This window comes from Nyctereutes procyonoides, unplaced genomic scaffold (assembly GCF_905146905.1).
Source record: "Nyctereutes procyonoides isolate TBG_1078 unplaced genomic scaffold, NYPRO_anot_genome, whole genome shotgun sequence".
Classification (NCBI taxonomy): Eukaryota; Metazoa; Chordata; class Mammalia; order Carnivora; family Canidae; genus Nyctereutes; species Nyctereutes procyonoides.
In genome coordinates, this window is record NW_026575151.1 from 3,716,188 (window position 1) to 3,739,481 (window position 23,294).

The 23,294-nt window shown below is 35.6% G+C and overlaps 1 protein-coding gene across 10 annotated transcripts in view; it reads right to left on the minus strand.

Annotated features, from left to right (window-relative positions):
- The window catches only part of ARHGAP24 (Rho GTPase activating protein 24), a 726,334-nt gene that overhangs the window by 36,396 nt on the left and 666,644 nt on the right, over window positions 1-23,294 (minus strand). For all 10 annotated transcript variants that reach the window (XM_055312959.1, XM_055312961.1, XM_055312960.1 and 7 more), the window contains one exon: window positions 20,995-21,202. In XM_055312959.1, coding sequence (XP_055168934.1) covers window positions 20,995-21,202 — 208 coding nt within the window. The remainder of the gene's footprint in view (window positions 1-20,994; window positions 21,203-23,294) is intronic.

Below are 23,294 nucleotides of genomic sequence, written 5' to 3' on the forward strand. Positions count from 1 at the left end.
ATATTATATACAAATTTACCTTCGAAGCAATATTCAAATGCATGTGATACAGTCTTGTACTATAGGTGACATTAATATTGTCCAAACTCTTAACAGCCAAGTTATAAAAAATTTTTCCTATAGAAATTAAAGCTGAAGTCAATGAAGCCACAAAGATTTTTCTTATTAAACTGAGATCCTACTCATATCAATTATGCATATAATTGCTTAGAAAAAGGATTGACCTAAGAAATTATTTGAAAGTCACCAATGATAAAGAGATTAGGGGTTAGGGATAGTCTTTTTACAAACCACAGAGGTTCTATTTTTAGTGTGTGGATATCTCTACATCCTATACATATGCACATAACACAGATACTGCATACACATAAATATATATTTTGTTCTTTGGAAATCTAGTCACGTATGAAGAAAACTAAGACTTTTCTTGATTGACTGTACATGTTGGACTTTGTTCTCACTAATTAGTGCCAGCAGATCTTCACTGCATTTATATATAATTGTTTCAGTAAAAAGCTCAAGACTTTAAAGTTCTACAGAGTATCTATAGTTGCCCTTAGATGAAGTAGACAGTTTGCTTGCTCAGCATTTGTAGTAAATATGAGCATTCTTAATCTAGGTTGGTAGTTATGCTGAAGTAATATCTATACATTAGCACTTTCTCTGGCTATTCTATGGAGCATAATTTCCTAAACTCACAAAGTATAAAATAAATGCCAAAATGTAAGAATGATTAAAAAGATTAGATTATTGTTGACTTAGATGACCTATTTTTAGGTGAGTATAAAGAGACTACTCACAGTAACAGATATAAAGAAAATTCACTTAGAGAAAATATAAAATTATACTAAACAAATAGCACTTACTATTTAATGAATTATGTGACTATATGTGGGAGGTGGGATAAGACATCTCTTGCTCACCTCATATTTCCTCTAGGAATGGCTCATAAATAAAAATAACTGGAAGAAATACTTTATATTATCTATTTGGATTTTGTAAGTGGTGAGCTTCCAGTTGTTGCTTAAATGGGATATGCTATTTTTCCCAACATTTGACTTCTGACATACAGAGCCCGAGGCATTCTTTCAGAGAGAGTTTACATGACTCTACCAGTTTCCATGTCTTTACATTAGTAAATGTATATATCTGAGACTTTATCACATAGCCTTTTCTTGTTTCAATTGTATCAAAGGGCTTGAAGTGCTATGGGTTGTAATTTCAGTTTCATATAATCCTCAAGATCTTAGCAAATGGCTAATGAACCTGGCTTAGCTACAGTAGAGAAGTTACAGCTGCATTTAGTTACTTCACAATTTTATACTGTTTTGCTTACATATTTTTCCCTTTACTAAACTCTGCAGAAGGAATTTCAGGAGAAACAAAAAAAAATGTGATCATCAAAATACATTCAACAATTTATTTTCTTCCTAGAGAGATTTCAGAATATGCAACCAGGGATTTCTCAGAAAAGTATTGTTGAGGTTCTGATTCGAGGGGGTATATTTATGCTAAAAATGTATTTTTAAATTTTCTTAATAACATATAACACCTACATACATACTTCAATCTTTCTATTTTAAAATAAAAAATAAAACAGAGCCAAATATCACAATAATTTTCTAGCTAACAAAGACTAAATAGCAACTATATATATATATATATATATATATATATAGGAGACACAGTAACAACACTGACTTTATTGCATATTGCCCATTTCCTTCCATAACTGCCAAACGTTTGAAGAATTTTGATTATCTGATTCTGGGATAAACAATAAATCATGAAAAATTCTTTTCCAGAAAACTTATTTTTTTTCTAATAAAGTCAGTAAGGTAGAAAACAAAACCTTTGTGTCTTATAAAGGAGCAGATTAAATATAAGCCTAGTTTTACATAGTTGAATCTCTAACTAATAGTGCTAGAAGGAACTTGAAAGGATTTGCTGATATATCCAGATGAGTCTAACTCCCAAACCATCCAAGTCCATGCAAAACCCATTCCTTCTCTGAACACTTCAACAGTCTTTTGTTATAATACAAAAGCATTCTTAACATGTAGGCTAAATGACATCATCCCAGTTTATTTTTATGGATACATATATTGAGGGAGAGGACAAAAAGTTTTAAAAAATCCAGCTGCATATTTGTTGTGAGTCTCATATTAAAATCTGTCACACTTTTTGTTGGAAAGGATACTTTGCTCCCACAAACACAGAAATTTATCATATTAGGTCTGTTTTCTACTTGGACCATTTTAGGAGAAGTCAGTGTAAGTGGGAAGTATGGTGCATCCATATTCATGAGAGCATTGCTAGGGTACAAACAAATAAAGGTACTGGACTTAATTTAGAGCTGTGACCCTTATGAAATTTTAAACTCATTCATGAGATTATGACTCTACATTGACACAGGTGGACATTTTGCTTCAGTGGACAAAAATGATATCCTGACAGAATTTTAGAAGTTGTTTTGAAACATGACAATTTTCAGGCTTCCTAAATTGTAAGCTATGAAAATAAGCACAGGGTTTGTCTACTTATTGAGATATTAGAAATACTGACACCCATTCATTCAATAAATATATTCAAATTGTACTTCTTATATCCATTTATTCAACTAATGTTTGTTGAGCACCTACAGTGTGTCAGACATTTTTCTAGGTGTTAGGGATAAATAAGGTGATCAAGGTTCATAAAATTCCCCACTTTCTGTAAGCTCATATTCTATATGAGTGCTATTTTATGAATACAAAGTTTTAAATGAATATCCACAGTGACATCCTCATGGGTATCAAGATTCATGCTCTCATGGTATCACAGTTATTTATCTCAATCTTAAATAGATACTCCCAGAGCATTATTATTGATTCTTCAGCAATTTTCAACCATTTCCTTATAATAAATTATCAGGATAATCAAAGAAATCAAATGTTTTAAAACCATAGGACTTCTAAAGGACACATATAAATGATTCATAAGCACATAAAAAGATAGTCATTAGGGAAATGCAAATTAAGACAATGCTACCATTTCACACTCACTAGAATGGCTAGAATAAAATATTGGCACACTCATACATTGCCGGTAGAAATGTGAAATGGTGCAGCCACTTTGGAAAACAGTTTGGTAATTCCCCAAGTGTTAAACATAGCTATGACAAATCTCCTTCTGGGTATATCCCCAAGAGAAGTGAAAATGTATGTCCACACAAACACTTGTACATGTATGTTCACACATTATTTATAAAAGCCAAAACACAGAAACAACAGAAATATCTGCCAACAGATAGATGGATAAACAAAATGCAGTGTATCCACAATATGAAATTCTATTCCTGAATGAAAAGCAACAAACTACTGATATATGTTACAATATGGACAAACCTCAAGAGCATTATGCTAAGTGAAAGAAGCTGGATACAAAAGACCATATATTGAATAATTCCATGTCCAGAAAATGGAAAATCTATAGCGACAGAAAGTGAAATAGTGGTTGCCTAGGGATGAGGATTGCTGGAAATACCAAAGGCATAAGCGATGTTATTCAGGTGATGACAATGTTCTAAATTGATATGTAGTAATGGTTGCATAACTTGGTAAATTTGCCAAAAATTACTGAATTCTACCCTTGCAGTGTGTCTGTCACATGATATGTAAAATATGACTCAATAAGTTTATTTCAGAAAAACACATCCCTTTAAGGGATGCACTTTCACCAAGCTCAGGCAAGAATATTTACAATCTGGGCAGCCCCAGTGGCCCAGCAGTTTAGTGCCACCTTCAGCCAACGGCATGATCCTGGAGACCCGGGATCGAGTCCCACATCAGACTCCCTGCATGGAGCCTGCTTCTCCCTCTGCCTGTGTCACTGCCTCTCTCTCTTTCTCTCATGAATAAAAAAATAAAATCTTTAAAAAAAGAATATTTACAATCTGATTTCTAAGACACATGCAAGCATCCATTTTCAGAATGTAAAAACTTGCAGGAATCTTATTTCTTTAAGTCGGAATTGCCATGGAGATTTCAAGACAGAAATGAAGATATCCTAGATTTAAAACACTGAAGATAGAGTGTAGCAATAGAGGTAACATTCCTCAGCATCTTAAAAGCCATCTACGAAAAGCCCACAGCAAAAATCATTCTCAATGGGGAAACACTGGGAGCCTTTCCCCTAAGATCAGGAACAAGACAGGGATGTCCATTCTCACCACTGCTATTCAACATAGAACTAGAAGTCCTAGCCTCAGCAATCAGGCAACAAAAAGCAATAAAAGGCATTCAATATGGCAAAGAAGAAGTCAAACTCTCCCTCTTCGCAGATGACATGATACTCTACATAGAAAACCCAAAAGCCTCCACCCCAAGATTGCTAGAACTCATACAGCAATTTGGTAGCGTGGCAGAATACAAAATCAATGCCCAGAAGTCAGTGGCATTTCTATACACTAACAATGAGACTGAAGAAAGAGAAATTAAGAAGTCAATCCCATTTACAATTGCACCCAAAAGCATAAGATACCTAGGAATAAACCTAACCAAAGAGGTAAAGGATCAATATCCTAAAAACTACAGAACACTAATGAAAGAAATTGAGGAAGACACAAAGAGATGGAAAAATATTCCATCCTCATGGATTGGAAGAATTAATATTGTGAAAATGTCAATGCTACCCAGGGCAATTTACACATTTAATGCAATCCCTACCAAAATACCATGGACTTTCTTCAGAGAGTTGGAACAAATTATCTTAAGATTTGTGTGGAATCAGAAAAGACCCCGAATAGCCAGGGGAATATTACAAAAGAAAACCAGAGCTGGGGGCATCACAATCCCAGATTTCAGGTTGTACTACAAAGCTGTGGTCATCAAGACAGTGTGGTACTGGCACAAAAACAGACACATAGATCAATGGAACAGAATAGAGAATCCAGAAGTGGACCCTCAACTTTATGGTCAACTAATATTCGACAAAGGAGGAAAGACTATCCCCTGGAAAAAAGACAGTCTCTTCAATAAATGGTGCTGGGAAAACTGGACATCCACATGTAGAAGAATGAGACTGGACCATTCTCTTAACACCATACATGAAGATAAACTCTAAATGGTTGAAAGATCTAAATGTGAGACAAGAATCCATCAAAATCCTAGAGGAGAACACAGGCAACACCCTTTATGAACTTGGCCACAGTAACTTCTTGCAAGATACTTCTATGAAGGCAAGAAAAACAAAAGCAAAAATGAACTATTGGGACTTAAGATAAAAAGCTTCTGCACAGCAAAGGATACAGCCAACAAAACTAAAAGACAACCTACAGAATGGGAGAAGATATTTGCAAATGATGTATCAGATAAAGGGCTAGTATCCGAGATCTATAAAGAACTTATTAAACTCAACAGCAAAGAAACAAACAATCCAATCATGAAATGGGCAAAGGACATGAACAGAAATCTTACAGAGGAAGACACAGACATGGCCAACAAGCACACGAGAAAATGCTCCGCATCACTTGCCATCAGGGAAATACAAATCAAAACCACAATGAGATACCACCTCACCCCAGTGAGAATGGGGAAAATTAACAAGACAGGAAACACATGTTGGAGGGGATGTGGAGAAAGGGGAACCCTCCTGCACTGTTGGTGGGAATGTGAACTGGTGCAGCCACTCTGGAAAACTGTGTGGAGGTTCCTCAAAAGAGTTAAAAATAGATCTGCCCTACGACCCAGCAATTGCACTGCTGGGGATTTACCCCAAAGATACAGATGCAGTTAAACGCCGGGAGACCTGCACCCCGATGTTTCTAGCAGCCATGTCCACAATAGCCAAACTGTGGAAGGAGCCTCGGTGTCCATCGAAAGATGAATGGATAAAGAAGATGTGGTCTATGTATACAGTGGAATATTCCTCAGCCATTAGAAACGACAAATACCCACCATTTGCTTCGAGGTGGATGGAACTGGAGGGTATTATGCTGAGTGAAATAAGTCAATCGGAGAAGGACAATCATTATATGGTCTCATTCATATGGGGAATATAAAAAACAGTGAAAGGGAATAAAGGGGAAAGGAGAAAAAATGAGTGGGAAATATCAGAGAGGGAGACAGAACATGAGAGACTCCTAACTCTGGGAAACGAACAAAGGGCGGTGGAAAGGGAGGTGGGCGGGGGATTGGGGTGACTGGGTGACGGGCACTGAGGGGGGCACTTGATTGGATGAGCACTGGGTGTTATGGTATATGTTGGTAAATTGAACTCCAATAAATAAAAATAAATAAAAATAAATAAAACAATGAAGAGTTGATGTTCAAGCATATTATTACTTTTGCTTAGCATATAAAATGTTAGAATCATCATTATCATCAACATCATGATACCTATGACAACGGCAATAACTGTGCTAAGTGCCCTCTTCCATTGTATCATTTCTTCTGGTGTTTTTGTTCCATTTTGGTTTATTTATTTGTTTAGTTTGTTTTTTAATTAAACTTTTTATTTTAATTCCAGCATAGTTAATATGCATTTTGTTTTATTTTTAAGTGCATTAATACAACAACCCTGTGGGTTAAGCATTATTATTTTCATTTTACACCAGTAAAATGAGTAAACTAGGTGTTTTGAGAAGTAGCTAGTCCCAGGTTGTTAACTTCGGTAGTAAATGGTGGGGCTGCCTGAACTCTTAAACTGCATCCTTGCAAATAAGTATATTAACAACAACTGATATGCCAAATACTGGGAAACTTCTTGTTAATTGACTATTTTTATTCATAACTCAATCTGGTTTCAGTGAAAGTGAGTTCCAAATTTACTCAAAGATAAATTTATTCACACTAATCAGAATAACTAAAATTAATAAGTCGGAAAATGACAGATGTTGGCGAGGATGTGGAGAAAGGGGAACCCGCCTACACTGTTGGTGGGAATGCAAACTGGTACAGCCAATCTGGAAAACAGTATGAAGGTTCCTTAAAAAGTTAAAAATAGAACTACTTAGGACCCAGCAATTGTACTAGTAGGCATTTATCCAAGGATACAAAAATAGCAATTCGAAGAGGTACATGCACCCTAATGTTTATAGCAGCAATGTCCACAATAGCGAAAATATGGAACAAGCCCACATGTCCATCAACTGATGAATGGATAAAGGTGCCTGGGTGGCTCAGTAGGTTAAATGTCTGCCTTCAGCTCAGGTCATGGTCTCAGGGTCCTGGAATCAAGTCCTGTTTTGGTCTCCCTGCTCAGTGGTGAGTCTGCTCTTTCCTCTTCTTCTGCCCCTCACCCCCAATCATGCTCTCTCTCTCTTGCTCTCAAATAAAATTAAATTAAATTAAAAATTAAAAATGTGATATATATATATATTCCTATATATATTCCCATATACATATATGTAGGAATATTACTCAGCAATCAAAAAGAATGAAATCTTGTCATTTGTAATGACATAGATGGAACTAGAAGATATTATGTTAAGTGAAATAAGTAGTCAGAGAAAGACAAATACCATATGATTTCACTCATATGTGGAATTTAAGAAACAAAAGAGAAAAACATAGGGGAAGGGAAGGAAAAATAAAATAAAAACAGAGAGGGAGGCAGACCATAAGAGATTCTTAACTACAGGGAATAAACTGATTGTTGCTAGAGAGGAAGTTGGGGGTGGGATGGACTAAATGGGTGATGGGTATTAAGGAGGGCACTTGTGATGAGCCCTAGGTGTTATATGCAAGTGATGAATCACTAAATTCTACCCCGGAAACTAAAAATACACTATATGTTAACTAACTTGAATTTAAATAAAATTTAAAAAAGAAGAAGTTAAAGAACAAAGATATATTGAAAGGAAAGTGAAACTCATGTCCTTGCCTTCCAATGTACAGGCTTTTTAGATACATCACCAAGAGAGTAAGCATAATGAAACATGACAGATTTCTAGCTAACAACCTGTACTCCATAAAATATTTAGTAAATATCCATTCATGTGAAGATTTTCCATATAAAAATATTTTCCTTTAAAGCTCATTAATTGGGGATCCCTGGGTGGCGCAGCGGTTTAGCGCCTGCCTTTGGCCCAGGACGCGATCCTGGAGACCCGGGATCGAATCCCACGTCGGGCTCTCGGTGCATGGAGCCTGCTTCTCCCTCTGCCTGTGTCTCTGCCTCTCTCTCTCTCTCACTGTGTGCCTATCATAAATAAATAAAAAAAAAATTAAAAAAAAATAAAGCTCATTAATTTGTCAGACCCTGGTATGTTTACAAATGGATTTCATGGAACCCTAGTGAGTTACACTCATTGTTCAAATTAGATAAGAAGCCACATGCTCCCGGAAGCGGGCCTGTCAGTGTTGCTGAAGAGTGATCTGAAGTGTAGGCTATTCCGAGTACAATGCCACACAGACAGAACACTATGTAACATCAAAACACACAACAGGAACGTTAGTCCTTTTCTTATTATCTTTCACCTCTTCTGATTATATCAAGTAGGAAGTACCAGTTGGAAATGAGAGCAGTGTTGAAGTGGTACTAATACTTGCCAATCTCTGTTTTTCTCAAATAAACAGAAGGCCCTAGGGCCAGACTTCAGAAAGCAGCTGTATTCAGCTGGCATTTAACATGTCTTGTTGTCATTGCATTTATGATATAGTGACCTTGTAATTTACAATGAGTGGTGCTGGTTTTTCAATGAACAATAATGATATCAAGTTCCTTTTACAGCAGGATTGATAAAACAATGAATACATTTAAAGGAAAATCATGATGGTACTATGGGAATGACAGAAGTTTGGGATGTACTCTAAGGCAATGGTTATCAAATCTGGTCACACCATCATAATACCTAAGAACTGCATCAAAAAATAGGAAAGTTAAAAGTCACCACAGTTAAATAGTTGTTCAGGTCATTGCAGGGCTGACTCCTCTCCTAGCTTCAGAGAATCATGTAAGGTGCTAAAAACAGGTAACCAGTTTACCATCTACACATTCAGGGTTTGCCTTAGGCAAACTTCTGGGAGTCAGTTCTGTGCTTTTCCAACTCTTCACCTATCCGTATGGCCTCAAGCTACCTACCACTTGCTTTTTTCACTTTCCTCCATCAAATCCTACCTGTGGATCCTTTATTCACACTATGATACAGAGGCTCTGTAACTCTATAGGTTGCTACTGAACTCCTCAGTGTTTGATTTTTCACACGGATCAAAGCATAAAGGAGCAGGGAAGTTCTTTTTAGATTGTTCTAAAATTTCAGGCCCATTTCAGCAGGTAGGAAAGAACATATTTTACACATTAACTGTACACCTCAGAAAATAAGTTATTTTTCAGAGTAGCTTAAGACCAGCCTAGCTCAGTCGGAACTAACATGCTACTCTTCAACCTCAGTGAGGTTGATTTTTTCTCTCATTTCATGTATGAGAAAACTGAGGCACGTCACTTCAAATGAGCATTTCTTCTTGCCCCACACTCCTGTACTCTATAGTGTGGCTGGTATTCTCCAAGTTATGATTTGAGAATCATGCACATAAGAATTACTTGAGGATTTGTTTGAAATTCAGATGCTTACGCATCTCCCAACTTTCTAAAATTGCAATGAGAGACAGTGGGGTGTGAGCATCTGAATCTTGAGACACCTTGCTGGGTCATTCTTACACAAACTAATGTTTAAGAATCTCTACTGTCCTGCTCTCCACTTTCAAGTCCACTTTTTATAACTCAGGTCAGTGATATTCAAAGCTATATAGCTACTCAGAAGATAAAAATTGAAATATGTGTCTGGCTTTTCTGCCTTCTAAATTTTAGACTTAAAAAAAAATCTCTGTAGAGCTGCAGTTGTTTTGCAATTCTAATTCAGTCACCAAAACAAATAAAAACCAAATAAGATGGTAGAAGAGGAGAAAGAGGGTCAAGGACAAAATGAACCGAGTACGTGGGAAGGTATCAGGGGTAACTCGGACTATCTTACAGGATTCTTGGACAGAATTTGTAAAATCATTGACTTCTACAGCCTTCTGTCCTTGCTCTTATAAGGGTGTTGTGTTGTAAAGTGCATAGTTTTTTTGTTGCTGACGATGAAAGCTTTGATGGTGACGCCCACATGGTCATTCTTGACCTTGTCTTCCCAGCAATTCCAAAATGTATCTTCTTTTACAGCTGATGCCACCTGGAGCACTTTGGAAATGAAAGAACATTCCGCTTCTAATTTGATTTTACACATTCTGTATTTCATTTTTATCCCCTCAAAGTGGGGAAATTTAATATAAAATGTTATGATTTAATTTGTTTTCATTTCTGAGCAGATATAATAAAGAAAAGAATGGTTAGTAACTATTATATGTTGCTTTTTACAGTTGACATAAATTGATAAAATACAAATTATTTCAGGTCAATAAAAATGTCCTTTCTCACAGAATTCACTTTGGTCGAGGAGTCTGTGGGAATATGTCATCCAACTGTAGGAACAAAAAGTCATGCATACATGAAAGTCTTAAACTTCAACCTCAGAACTAGGAAAATAGCATGACATAATTAAAGAACAGAAAGTGCATGGTTTTTTTTTTTTTTTGAAAATGCATGGTTTAATAAAAGCTAGTACATGTGCCTACCTCTCTAAATTTAAATAATGTATCTTCCAAATTTCTTCTTCTCAAACGATCTTTTTTTCTCCCATAGGACAACATACTTCTTCTCATTCGAATATGAAATATAATTTTCCAAATGGACCCATAGCTCCAAAAGCACAGGCCAATTTTTGAATATAGATGGTTGTTAGCATAGGACTGTTGTGTACAAAAGATTGAAAATGACAGATGCAGAATTAGATAAAGCAATGCACTGATATGATGATTTATTACATAGTCCTTGAAATTATGTTTGTGAAAGCTACTTAGTGACATGCAAGTTGTTCATGATATAATGTTAAGAACAGGAAAGATGTAAAAACTGTGTGATTCCAATACTTTGTATATATACATATCTGTGATTAGATATATCTGTATGTTTAAGTTTCTACATGTTTACTTTTTTATACATTACATATAGCAATAGCTTCCTAGGTTATCTACTTTTGAAATATTCCTCCTCCCTTCTTCTATTCCTCTATATTCTAAATTGTATACAAAATGTAATAATTTAAAATATGATCTTAATAATATTTAAATTAAATTTTAATAACACTTTATACTGTTATAATTTTAAGTTATTAAGAAAGTTCACTTTAAAAATCTAATTTTAGGGCTTCATATTGGAGCTTTAATAACAGTAGGCCTTAAAATTATAATTAGAGATTATCTTTGTAGAATTACTGTGAGAATTCCTTTCTACATTTTAACATACATGGAGATGAAAGCTACATCTTGTTGACTCTTCAGTGAGATAGAAGCGTTTTGAGGCTACACAGGAGAATACACTCATTCATTCTCACTCTGTCTCATATTTCACAATGAAAAATTTCTATACTTTTCTTTACATCCTAATAAATATTGAAAACATTATACACAGTCTATATTTTAAACTTACACCCTTTTAAAAATCAGTTGGATGGTGAAAACGTTGGTGAAACAAACTCTAACCAAATGTTCCAAGACAGTTTGTTTCCACTCCTGAAAACCAAAACCTGAGCTAGCTAGTACTTGGCCTTGAGAAATTTCAAACTCAGACAATTAAATGAAAAAGCACATGGAACAGACTACGTGTTCTGAAAATAATCTTACTTTCCTTGGGAAATTATGGCTTATTTATTCCCCTACCAGTGTAGTTAACAATTATATTTTGCCACAAATATGTGACTCTGTTCTTTCTATTTCCCCGTTCATGGATCTGGAAGTCTTTTTTTTGTTTGTTTGTTTGTTTTTTATTTTTAATCAGCAGAATTCAGGAATTCACATATGTGCCTCCCTATGACAGGACTCAAGCTTGACAATTTATTTATCAAAACAAGGATATTTAGATTGCCAGAATGTGATATTGTGATACAATTAGAAATATATTTTGTGTGTGTGTGTGTTTTTTTTTTTTCATGGCTCCTGGTCAGAGCTCCTAAAATCCTTCTAATTTTCTAAATGATAAAAGTAATAGAAATATCTTTTGTTATGGTATTTGGTTTTTATCCCTAGTTTCTGAGGTAGTTCTAGTGATGTAGGTGAAAGAAAAGTCCTCATTATTCTTAACAAACCCCTTTCAATGGCACCTGACTTTATGTTAATGAGGTGACTTTTGGAAAGCCCCTAAAATAGGAGGTGGGTGGTTACCAGAGGAAGGAAGCATGTGATTAGGGTGTTGGAACTTTCAGCTTTACCCCTCAATCTTTGGAGGGGGGAAGAGGGTACTAGAGATTCAGTTCAGTCACCAATGGCCAAAGATTTAATCAATCATGTTTATACAATGAAGCCTCTATAAAAATTCCTAACTGAAGGGATTCCAAAAGCTTCTGGACTAGTGAACACAGCCTCCTGCTGGGACGTGGCCTGCCTGGTGAGGTCCTGGAAGCTCTTCACCTTTCCCTATATCTGCCCTATGCATCTATTCCAATTGGTTACTCCTGAATTGTATCCTTTTATAATAAACTTGTAATCTGGTAAGTAAACTGTTTTCTTGAGTTGTGTGAGCTCTTCTAGCAAATTACGAAGCCCGAGGAGTTTCCGATTTATAACTGGTTGGCCAGAAGTATGTGACAACCTGTGACTTGCCATTGATCTCTGCAATTGGGGGGATGGGCAGTCTTGTGGAATTGAGCCCTTAACCTTCAGAGTCTGCACTAACTCTGGACAGTTAGTGTCAGAATTTAATCAAATTGTAATCAAATTTAATCAAATTTGGTGTTCACCATTTGGTGTTCACCAATAATTAGAGAATTGCTTGCTGTGGAAAACCTACACATTTGGTGTCAGAAATATTCTGTGGATAGAATAATAGAAAATATTAGTTATCCTTTACAGAGTAACCATTTTTTAACATGTAAATAAAATTATTCTATTTACTTATTAAAAATATTTCAATGTATTTCCTTTTCACTTAGAAGGAAAGTGAAATTCCTTATCATAATCTATGGGGCTACACAAGATCCATCTCTTCCACCTATCTCCCCAGACTGTACTCATCACTCACTGTATTCCAGCCACAATGTCCTTCTTTATGGTCTTCAAGCAAGCTAAGCTGTGCCCATCTCAAGGCCTTTGTAGTTGATATTCTATTTTTAAATTTTTTTATTTATTCATGAGAGAGAGAGAGAGAGGCAGAGACATAGGCAGAGGGAGAAGCAGGCTCCATGCAGGAAGCCCGATGTGGGACTCGATCCTGGGACTCCAGGATCATGACCTGAGCCAAAGGCAGACCCCCAACCGCTGAGCCACCCAGGCATCCCTGTACTTGATATTCTATCTACAATGTGCCTCTACCACATCTTAAATATGGCAAGTTTCTTCCCATCATTCAAACTGAACCTAAAAGATATTCTCAGGGAGCAGATGTGTGTTTTCACCACTTCACTCACTAACATATTAGCATGTCATCCTTATCACTCTTTGAAATTATTTACATATCAACTGTTTATTGTTTATATGTCTACCACTAGTAATGCAAACCCCAGAAGAGAACTGACCGTCTTTTGAACTTAGAACAGGTGTCTAAGTGTCTGAGACATACTAAACATCTAAAATTATTTGTTGAATGGATAAATGAGATAGATTATCTGCAAAGATGACTGTCAACTGTCAATAATTTCCCACTTGTATATATTCATGTCTCTCCTTCTACCAAGAAGTAGAACCAATTTTTAATCTCTTTTGATATGAACTGGCCTTATGATTTACTTTGAACCAATAGTATTTAGAGGATATGATATTGTGCCAGTTCTGGGCCTAACCCTTCATAGGCCTTATGGCTTCCAGTCTTAGTGTCTTTTGGTCCTGAGATACTGTGTATGAATAATTAGTTAAAGAGAGAAGCCTATAGGACATAAGACCCCAAAGAGAAAGAGACAGGCTCAACCGATCATGAGCCATTTCAGCTGGCCTAGCTTAGGCACCTCCCAAGAGATAACTGTCTTGGATACATTAGATTATGGCAACTGATACCATGTCTTTGCCAAGCACTGTTCAAATGCAGAATCTGAAAGGGTTACTGTTGGTTTGGACTGGTTTACTATGCAGCAAGAGATACTGGAAGCAGTCACTGGAAGCAGAAATTGGGTGCTGCCACAAGAAAGCTCTAATGTATGGTGCTGGCTTTGTCCAGGCAGTGTCTGGACAGTCAGGAGGAGACTATCAGAACTGGAAAAACAATGAGAAAATTGCTATGAAAGCTTGAGAATGGTAAAAGCTGATTAAGTAGTGGTTGGAAAAATTTGCAAGATTATAGGCTGCCGTAACTCAGAATATAAAAATGTTCCTGATGAAGCTAATTAGAAACTGTTCAACTCTGAAGAAGAATTAAACTATAGTGCTCCCAGGACATGTCTCCAGTTGGTGAAATCTTCTAAAAGTAAGAACTGGCCCTGGAGCAAACATAAAATCCAGGGTGCTGCCAGTCAAACATGACCTGAAGATAAAGACCAGATGATGGTGTGATTTAAGATTCTTCATTAAAACCTCTGAAAGACTTAAGGCAGCACCTTACAGATTCTCTCAGCAATACAAAAGGATTTAGAGCGAATTTTAAGGTTGTTCCATAAAATCCTCATAGACCCCATATGGTAGGACCTAATATAAAGGGATTTATGGATGTGATTTTGTTTCAGCAGGAGGATTATAATTTGACACTTCCAAGGTTTTTAAAGGAACTATGGCAACTTGGAATAAAAGGGACAATATCAGTTCAAAATGAAAAGAGTATTTAAGACCCCCAGCTTTCTATGAGCAGGAAGCAGACTGAGAAACTACTCAATTAGAAAAATGAGCCATTTCTTGTTGGGGGCAGGGAAGAAGTCTCACGGAGCAAAACAAGAGTCTAGAGAGTAGATCAAAGAGCAGAGAAGTACCAAAGGTTAGAGAACCAAGCCCTAACCTAGGCGGATTACCCAGCCACCTGCCCACCCCCAGAGGAGGGGTCCTGACAACACATATAGCAGGAGTTCAGAATTATGGATGAGAATCTGTTCACAGTCTTCACAGAGTAACAGGTATTATATCTTCTATCAAAAATGAGAAAACTAGTCAAAACAACTTTTTTAATGATATTGAACAATAGTGCAAAAATGTGACCCTTAAGAGTATGGAATCAAATGAGGTAAATCTTATGCTTTCTCCAGCCTTTGTGAATCGTCACTCACCAGAGTCTGGGACAGGGATCGGAACTCTAAAGAGAGAAGAGCAGTCCCCTCAAGGTAAAGAGACAGAGATTACAGTTTGGAAAGGTTGAAGCAGTTGTCATTTGTGATACAGACTACTAGAGAGGAGGGAGATTTGCACAAAAGGATGTCTTGAAATCTACACATATGTCTTCTTAAGTCTTCATCTAAATACCAAGATGAGCCTGCAGAGGGAAACATCCTATGGGGCTAAACGCAGAACAGCTACCAGGGAAAGAACAACTATCAGGTTTAACAAGGTATATGAGAAACATGTTTAAAAGAGAGAAAATCGATGACACCAAAACTGGTTCTAAGGCTTAATGAAATTGATAACACATAAATAGACTAAGAAAAAAACGATGAAACATTCCCTAATATCAGAAGAGAAGGAGAGGACTTTCCTAAAAAGTCTACAGATATTACAAAAAAAAGAATATTATAAACAACTTCATGATATTAAATTTGAAAAGTTACATGGAACGGGAAAATGTCATGAAAGAGACAAATTATCAAAACTGGCACAAGAAACATTAGAAAAGCCATCTCCGAAAACTTCCCCATAAAGATAACTTTAGGGTTAAATGACATCACTGGTAAATTTTATCAAAGATTTATGGAGGAAATAGTACAAAATACACATACTCTTTCAGAAAACAAGGATAGACGGGACACTTGCTAACTAATTGACGGGACACTTGCTAACTAACACTTGCTAACTTGCTAACTAATCAGAATTTCTCTGATAACAAAACTAGTTGAAGATAGTATAAGAAATCCATAGGTCAGTATCCTTGATGAATGTAGGTCCCCAAATCCTTAAAAAGTTATCTGCAAGTCAAATACAGCAATATATAAAAAGTGTAATGCACCACAAGTCAATGTGGCTTATCCTAGCAAGGTAAAGTTGGTTTAACATTTGAAAATAGATTAATGTAATTCAGGATATTAACATCACAAAAGGGAAGAATCAGATAATTTCTGTAATAAATGCAGAAAGAAATGGATTTTATAAAATTTGAATCTCCTTATTAAGAATGTTTGAATCTCTTTATTAAGAATGTCGGCAAACTAGAAATAAAAGGACATTTCCTTATCTCATAAAGGTCATCTACAATAATCCTATAGCTACCATTACACATCATAGTGAAAGACTGAAAAGCTCCCTCTACATACAAGAAAAGTATGTCCACTCACTACTATGATTCTATGGTTACCAAGTTCTTAGCAAGTACAAACAGGCAAAAGAAAGAAAGAAAGAAGAAGAAAGAAAGAAAGAAAGAAAGAAAGAAAGAAAGAAAGAAAGAAAGAAAGAAAGAAAGAAAGAAAGAAAAAAGAAAGAAAGAAAAGAAAAGAAAAGAAAGAAGGAAAGAAAGAAAGAGAGAGAGAAAAGGAAGGAAATGCAAGGCCTACATATTGAAAAGGAAGAGATAAAACTCTCGCTAGGTAAAGTCAACAAGATATGTACAAAGAAAATTCTAAGGGATCTACGTAAGTCCTGCTAGCACTAATAAATGAACTTGCCAAGTTGGTAGGACAAAAGATCTATATACTAAAAAATCAATTGTGAGCTCCTGGGTGGTTCAGGAGGTTAAGCATCTGCCTTCGACTCAGGTCATGATCCCAGGGTCCTGGGATTGAGCCCTGCATTGGGCTCCCTGCTCTGTGGTGAGTCTGCTTCTCCCTCTGCCTCTGTCACTACCCCTCTTCCCCCACTTGTGTTCTCTCTCTTTCAAATAAATAAATAAAATCTTTTAAAAAATCAATTGCATTTGGATAATCCAGCAGTGAGCAATAGGAAAATTAAATATTAAAAATAATACTATTTACAGGAACATCTATAAATATTAAGGATATTATTTATATGGAGCAAGATCTTAACATTGAAAAATACAAAACCTTATGGAAATGTAGAACGTTCTAATGAAATGGAGAGATGGGCTATGTTCATGAATTAGATTTCATATTTTTGAGATGTCAAAATTTTCTCCCAGTTGATTTCTGGATTCAGTGAAATTTCAATCAAAATCCTAACAGACATTTTTGTACAACTTAATAAGCATACGCTAGATTTCTTTTTTTTATTATTTTTTTTCTTCTTTTTTTCTTTTTTCTTTTTTTTCCTTTTATTTTCTCTTTTTTTTTCTTTTTTTTTTTTCCTTTTTTTTCTTTTTTTTTTTAATGGAGATGTAAATGACCTAGAATTGGCAAAACAATCTTAAGAACAAAGAGGATTTACTCCACTTGATTTCCAGACTTTAAACCTATAGTGATTTTCTCTAAAAATAGCCTCCTGCAAATCTTCCTTCTCTTTATACGCTTACCCCTTTTTCCATCAAGTGGCAGAGTTTATTTCCCTTCTCCTCAAATGTAGGCTGGCCTGTCTTGTGACCTGCTTTGACCAATAGACTGCACCAAAATCACACTATAGTCTGGACCTGGCCCTCGTGAGGCTTACAAACTGTCATTTTCATTTTCTTGGAACCCTGGGGTATCATGTCACCAAGTCTGAGTAATCTGCTAGAGATAAAGGCCATATGAAGAGTCGCTCTATTAGATGTGATATTTACAGAGAAAAAAAAGAGAAAAGAGGGCATGAGGGAGGAGGAAGGAGGAGGAAGGAAGTGAGGGAAGGGGAGGGAGGGATGAGGAGGACAGGAGGAGGAGAGAGAGAGAGAAAGAAAGGCCCAAGCAGCCCCCAGCCATGTTAGCCATCTCAGACAAGGCTCTGGACATCTGAGTAAAAGCATCCTGGATCCTTCAGACCTAACTGATCTGTGTGAATCCACATCATGTGCAGGAGAAAGGAGCGCTTCCTGGCCAACTCCTACCCAAAGTGCAGAACCACAAGCAATACCGGTTGTTATGACTTATGTCACAAAGTTTTGGGGTGGCATGTTACACAAGTGTAGAAACCCTGAAACACTGAATGACTGGGCAAATGTATGACACTCTTTTCCTTGCAGGATGCTAGTGGCGTTACTGTATTAATAGTGCTAACGCTGAAATACTCTCTGCAACTCTCTTCTATAGGTTTTCTAGTTGACAGGTAGCTTCTGTAATTACTCTTTAGAAATTAAAAGAGAAGAAATTTTTTCCAGAGCATAAAATCACCAGGTAATTAAAAGATCTTTCAGAATAAATTTATGATTTTAAAAGTAATGGAATCACAATATTAAAAAAAGAAAGCAAAAAATCATTCATCATTCATTATTCATTATTCATTATCCCACGAAATCCGTGCTTATCTTTTGTTACCTTTCCTTCAGTCTGTGTGTGCATTAAAGTATTTCATACAAAAATAAATACTTCTTTATAAGTGGGATCATATTTTATATAAGCACAGTATTTTATTGTCAGCTCAGTTATTAAGAGCATGATTTGGAGATAATTGCTTACAGGGCATCTTTTCTTATAGGTATCCTAAAACTTATAAAATATCCTTCCATTCTTTCACATCAGTGAGAATCTTGTTATAATAACCAAACTGTAAATACCTATAGCAAAATAATTTTTAATAAATATACTTTTCTATAATGTCATCTGCATATATATTAGGTCATATATAATATAAGAAAAGGCCATTGAAACTTATTAATGTCACATGAAGTTCATTGTAGAAGATGTTGTTTATCTCATTATATGATATTTTATTATGAGGATCTCCCTGACAAATTTCATTCAATTTTGGAGCCAAAAAATTGCATTTTGTCTAGATAAACAATGTGTATATCCTGTGAATAGGTCTGAATTTTAACTACTTGTTTAGGTTTTCTTCTTCAAAGTATAAAATAAGACATGGGGCTCCCCTGCCAAAGTATATCTGTATTCTTGAAATTTGCTCTCCAACTCTGGTTTTGAATTCATGTTTTTGTCTTCACATTTAATTTTTATCTTTCAGAGATAATTTAGGAATGCCTATAAACTGTTATACTTTCAACAGGTAGGATGTTAATCAATTAATTGCTCCTGTCTTATTCTTCCATTTATTATTTCTACTTATGACTGTATAATTAGCATATTTCCAAAAGTTTAATAATTGTGTAACATTTTACTATATTAATGCACTATTATTTAATTAACATATTCTCCTGCTGGAGATAATAGATTGGTGTTATTTTTATTATTATTAAAATTGTAATAAGCAACTTTGCACTTAAATTTTTTTTCTACAGATCTGATTTTTTCTAGGACTAGAATTTCCTGCTAAAACGCTTTTAAAATATATTACCAAATTTCTTTAGAAAGACTAAAATAATTTGCATTCTCACCATCAAGGTACCTAGCCTATATACCTTGCTAGCACTGAGTATTACCATTATTCAAGATTTTGCTGATGTAACTAGTAGAAGGACATTAAATAATATAATGTGCATTTCTTGGATTATTAGAAGTAGCCCATATTCCCAAAGGTGCTTCCTTTGTCTTATAGTATGTATTCAAGTATCTACTTGTCTATCTGTTCCATAGATCTGTGTCTATATATCTGTGTACTAATAATTCTATGCTTCCAAAGCAAAATGATACTTAGTATATAATTTTCAATTTTCAAGTAGTAAGAGTATTCTTATCCACAAAGCTCAATACTGAGAATCTCTCCTGAGGAAATAAACCAAAAATAGAAAATATTTATGTAAATAGATGCCCTCTACAACATTATTTATAGTGATAAAAATGATAACATAAATGTCCAAATTGTTGAAATGGTTATGAACAATATACTTGTAGAGTGTAATATTAGATATGAAAAATTATGCTTACAGAGGGTGCCAACCATCAAGTATTCAGCTAAAATATATTGTAATATTGGGGATATTTCAAATAGTAACATGAAAAATATTGGGGATATTTCAAATAGTAACATGAAAAATATCACTATGCTAAATTGATAATATCAGGATAAAAAAATTACTATTTTCTACTAAGTTAAAAAGAGTGACGAGAAGGAGGTAATTTACAAAACATTACCATAAGTGTTTAACTCTTAATTAGCAGAGTTATGGATGCTTATATGTTCTTCTGAAACTTCCATTATTTCCCGAATTCTATTATGCTATACTTCTCCTTGATTCTTTGTAAATCAATTCTAGATTAAGGTGAAGCTACATATTTAAAAATATAGTGCTTTTATAATTATTATTAAAAACAGTTACTTTAATTACATTGCCAATATCCCAATCTCTGCTTATTAATACTTGTAATATCTCTTAGCTGAAAGAATTAAAAAAAAAACTGTGAACAAGAGAAGACTTTTCTGACACAAAAGTTTAAAATAGTGTTAATTTAGGACCAATGGAAAAGAATAAATAATATTTTAAGGGGGACAAAAGTATGGAGGAGAAAGATACCTAAAGTGCTAATTTTTAAAAAGATTTATTTATTTATTCATGAGAGACACAGACAGAGAGAGGCAGAGACATAGGCAGAGGGAGAAGCAGGCTCCTCGCCAGGGAGCCTGATGAGGGACTCCATCCCTGATCCCCTGAGCCAAAGGCAGATGCTCAACCACTCAACTGCTGAGCCACCCAGGCGTCCCTAAAGTGTTAATTTTTTTGACTCTATAAATTAATAAAAACAAACCATCTTTGTATGGCTTATATAATCCATATTCTAAACCATTATAACATCAGTTAAGGTTATATCATCTTAGTTCACTCACTGCCTTCTTTCCGTTTAGTTTGGATTTCTCAGTGAAGGATGATTACTTAACTCTTGAAATCTACCTGTCAAATGATGGCTTCTCTCCACAGTCAAAGGCATCCTGGAGCTCCTTCACTAGGTTAGCCTGGCCTGGCAGTCGGAAGAGACCCTCTTCTTTTAGCCCCCTTTGTCGGATAAAGTCCACACACTGCTCCACCAACATTGGAGCCAGACGGTTCCCATATCTCTTCTCATAACGGACAGTGTCTTCCAGTTTCTGTCCAAAAATGCCTGGAGAAATAAAGGACCACAATGAATTTGAGGAATTTATATCACCCTACTTTGTTACTTTTTAAAAAACTCAATATAAAGGAAAAACAAAGATTGAAATGCCGGCAAGTATTTAAGAACTTGTACTTCACATTTTTACAAAACCAAATCCATTGTACACAATTCTTCAAATGAAAAGACTTTGCCTTATGCTGCCCTTTCCCCCTATAGTCCATATTCAGCCCCCAAACCAAACAGAAATATGAAGTTGGAGATATCCACTTCGATATAAGAAACACTGCAATAAATAAAATTTTAGTTTTGAGTTTTCTTTTTCTTTCTTTCTTTTTTTTTCTTTCTTTTGGGAAAGGAATTGTATTGAGAAGCAGAATATCTGCAGAGAATGGTCAAACTCTACTTTTTGTTACAGCTGTAACTTTAAGTCCAATTTTCATTCAGTATAAATATTGTCCATTTATTTCTTTGTTCACCTTTTGTTTTCAAACAAGTGATGATGCCATGATTATTTTGTTAATTTTTTATTTTCATTCCAGTGTAATTAACATACAGTGTAATATTAGTTTCAGGTGTGCAATACAGTGATTCAACACTTCCAGTAACATCTGGTGCTCATCACATGTGCCCTCCTTAATTACCATCACCTATTTCCCCATTCCCCCACCCACCTTTCCTCTGGTAGCCATCAACTTGTTCTCTATAGTTAAGGGTCTGTTTCTTGGTTTGTCTCTCTTTTTTCCCCTTTGTTCATTTGTTTTTGCTGATTTCTTCATTGAGTTATTTTCTTATTATTGAGTTTTGAGAGTTCTTTATAAATTCTAGGATCAGATATGATTTGCAAATACCACAAGTCTGTGGTTTCTTTTACCATTTTATTAATGTCTTTCAAAGAAAAGTTCTAAATTTTGATAAAGATCCATTTATCATGTTTTCTTTCATGAATTATGCTTTCAGTGTCATATCTAAGAAATCAATCTAAAAAATTTTGCCTAATCCAAGGCCATAGACTTTTACCTACATTTCTTTAAAAAAATTATTCATAAAAAAATTTATTCATTTGTTTGACATTTAGATCTACAATCCATTTTAAGATAGTTTTTTAATTACTTTTTTTAAACTAATTATTTTTTTGTATATTTTTATTGGAATTCGATTTGCCAACATATAGCATAACACCCAGTGCTCATCTTGTCAAGTGCCCCCCTCAGTGCCCGTCACCCAGTCACCCCATCCCTCCGCCCACCTCCCCTTCCACTAACCTTAGTTCATTTCCCAGAATTAGGAGTCTCTCATGTTCTGTCACCCTCCCTGATATTTCCCACTCATTTTCTCTCTTTTCCCCTTTATTCTCTTTCACTACTTTTTATATTCCCCAGATGAATGAGACCTTATAATGTTTGTCCTTCTCTAATTGCCCTACTTCACTCAGCATAATACCCTCCATATCCATCCACGTCGAAGCAAATGGTGGGCATTTGTCGTTTCTAATGGCTGAGTAATATTCCATTGTATATATAGACCACATCTTCTTTCATCTTTTGATGGACACCAAGGCTCCTTCCACAGCTTGACTATTGTGACACTGCTGCTATAAACATTGGGGTGCAGGTGTCCTGCTGTTTCACTGCATCTGTATCTTTGGCTAAATACCCAGTAGTGCAATTGCTGGGTCATAGGGCAGTTCTATTTTTAACTCTTTTGAGGAACCTCCACACAGTTTTCCAGAGTGGCTGTACCAGTTCACATTCCCACCAACAGTGCAAGAGGGTTCCCCTTTCTCCACATCCTCTCCAACATTTGTGGTTTCCTGTCTTGTTAATTTTCACCATTCTCACTGGTGTGAGGTGGTATCTCATTGTGGTTTTGATTTGTATTTTCCTGATTGATGCCATGATTACAATCAAGGTGATAAAACCAGGTAAAAATGCCCAGAATTTTCATCAGAAATATTTCAGACAGAAATATTTCACCTTTTAAAATCCTAAACTACTGGGACACCTGGGTGGCTCAGAGGTTGAGCATCTGCCTTCAGCTCAGGGAGTGATCCCAGAGTCCCAGGATCGAGTCCCACATTAGGGTCCCTGCATGGAGCCTG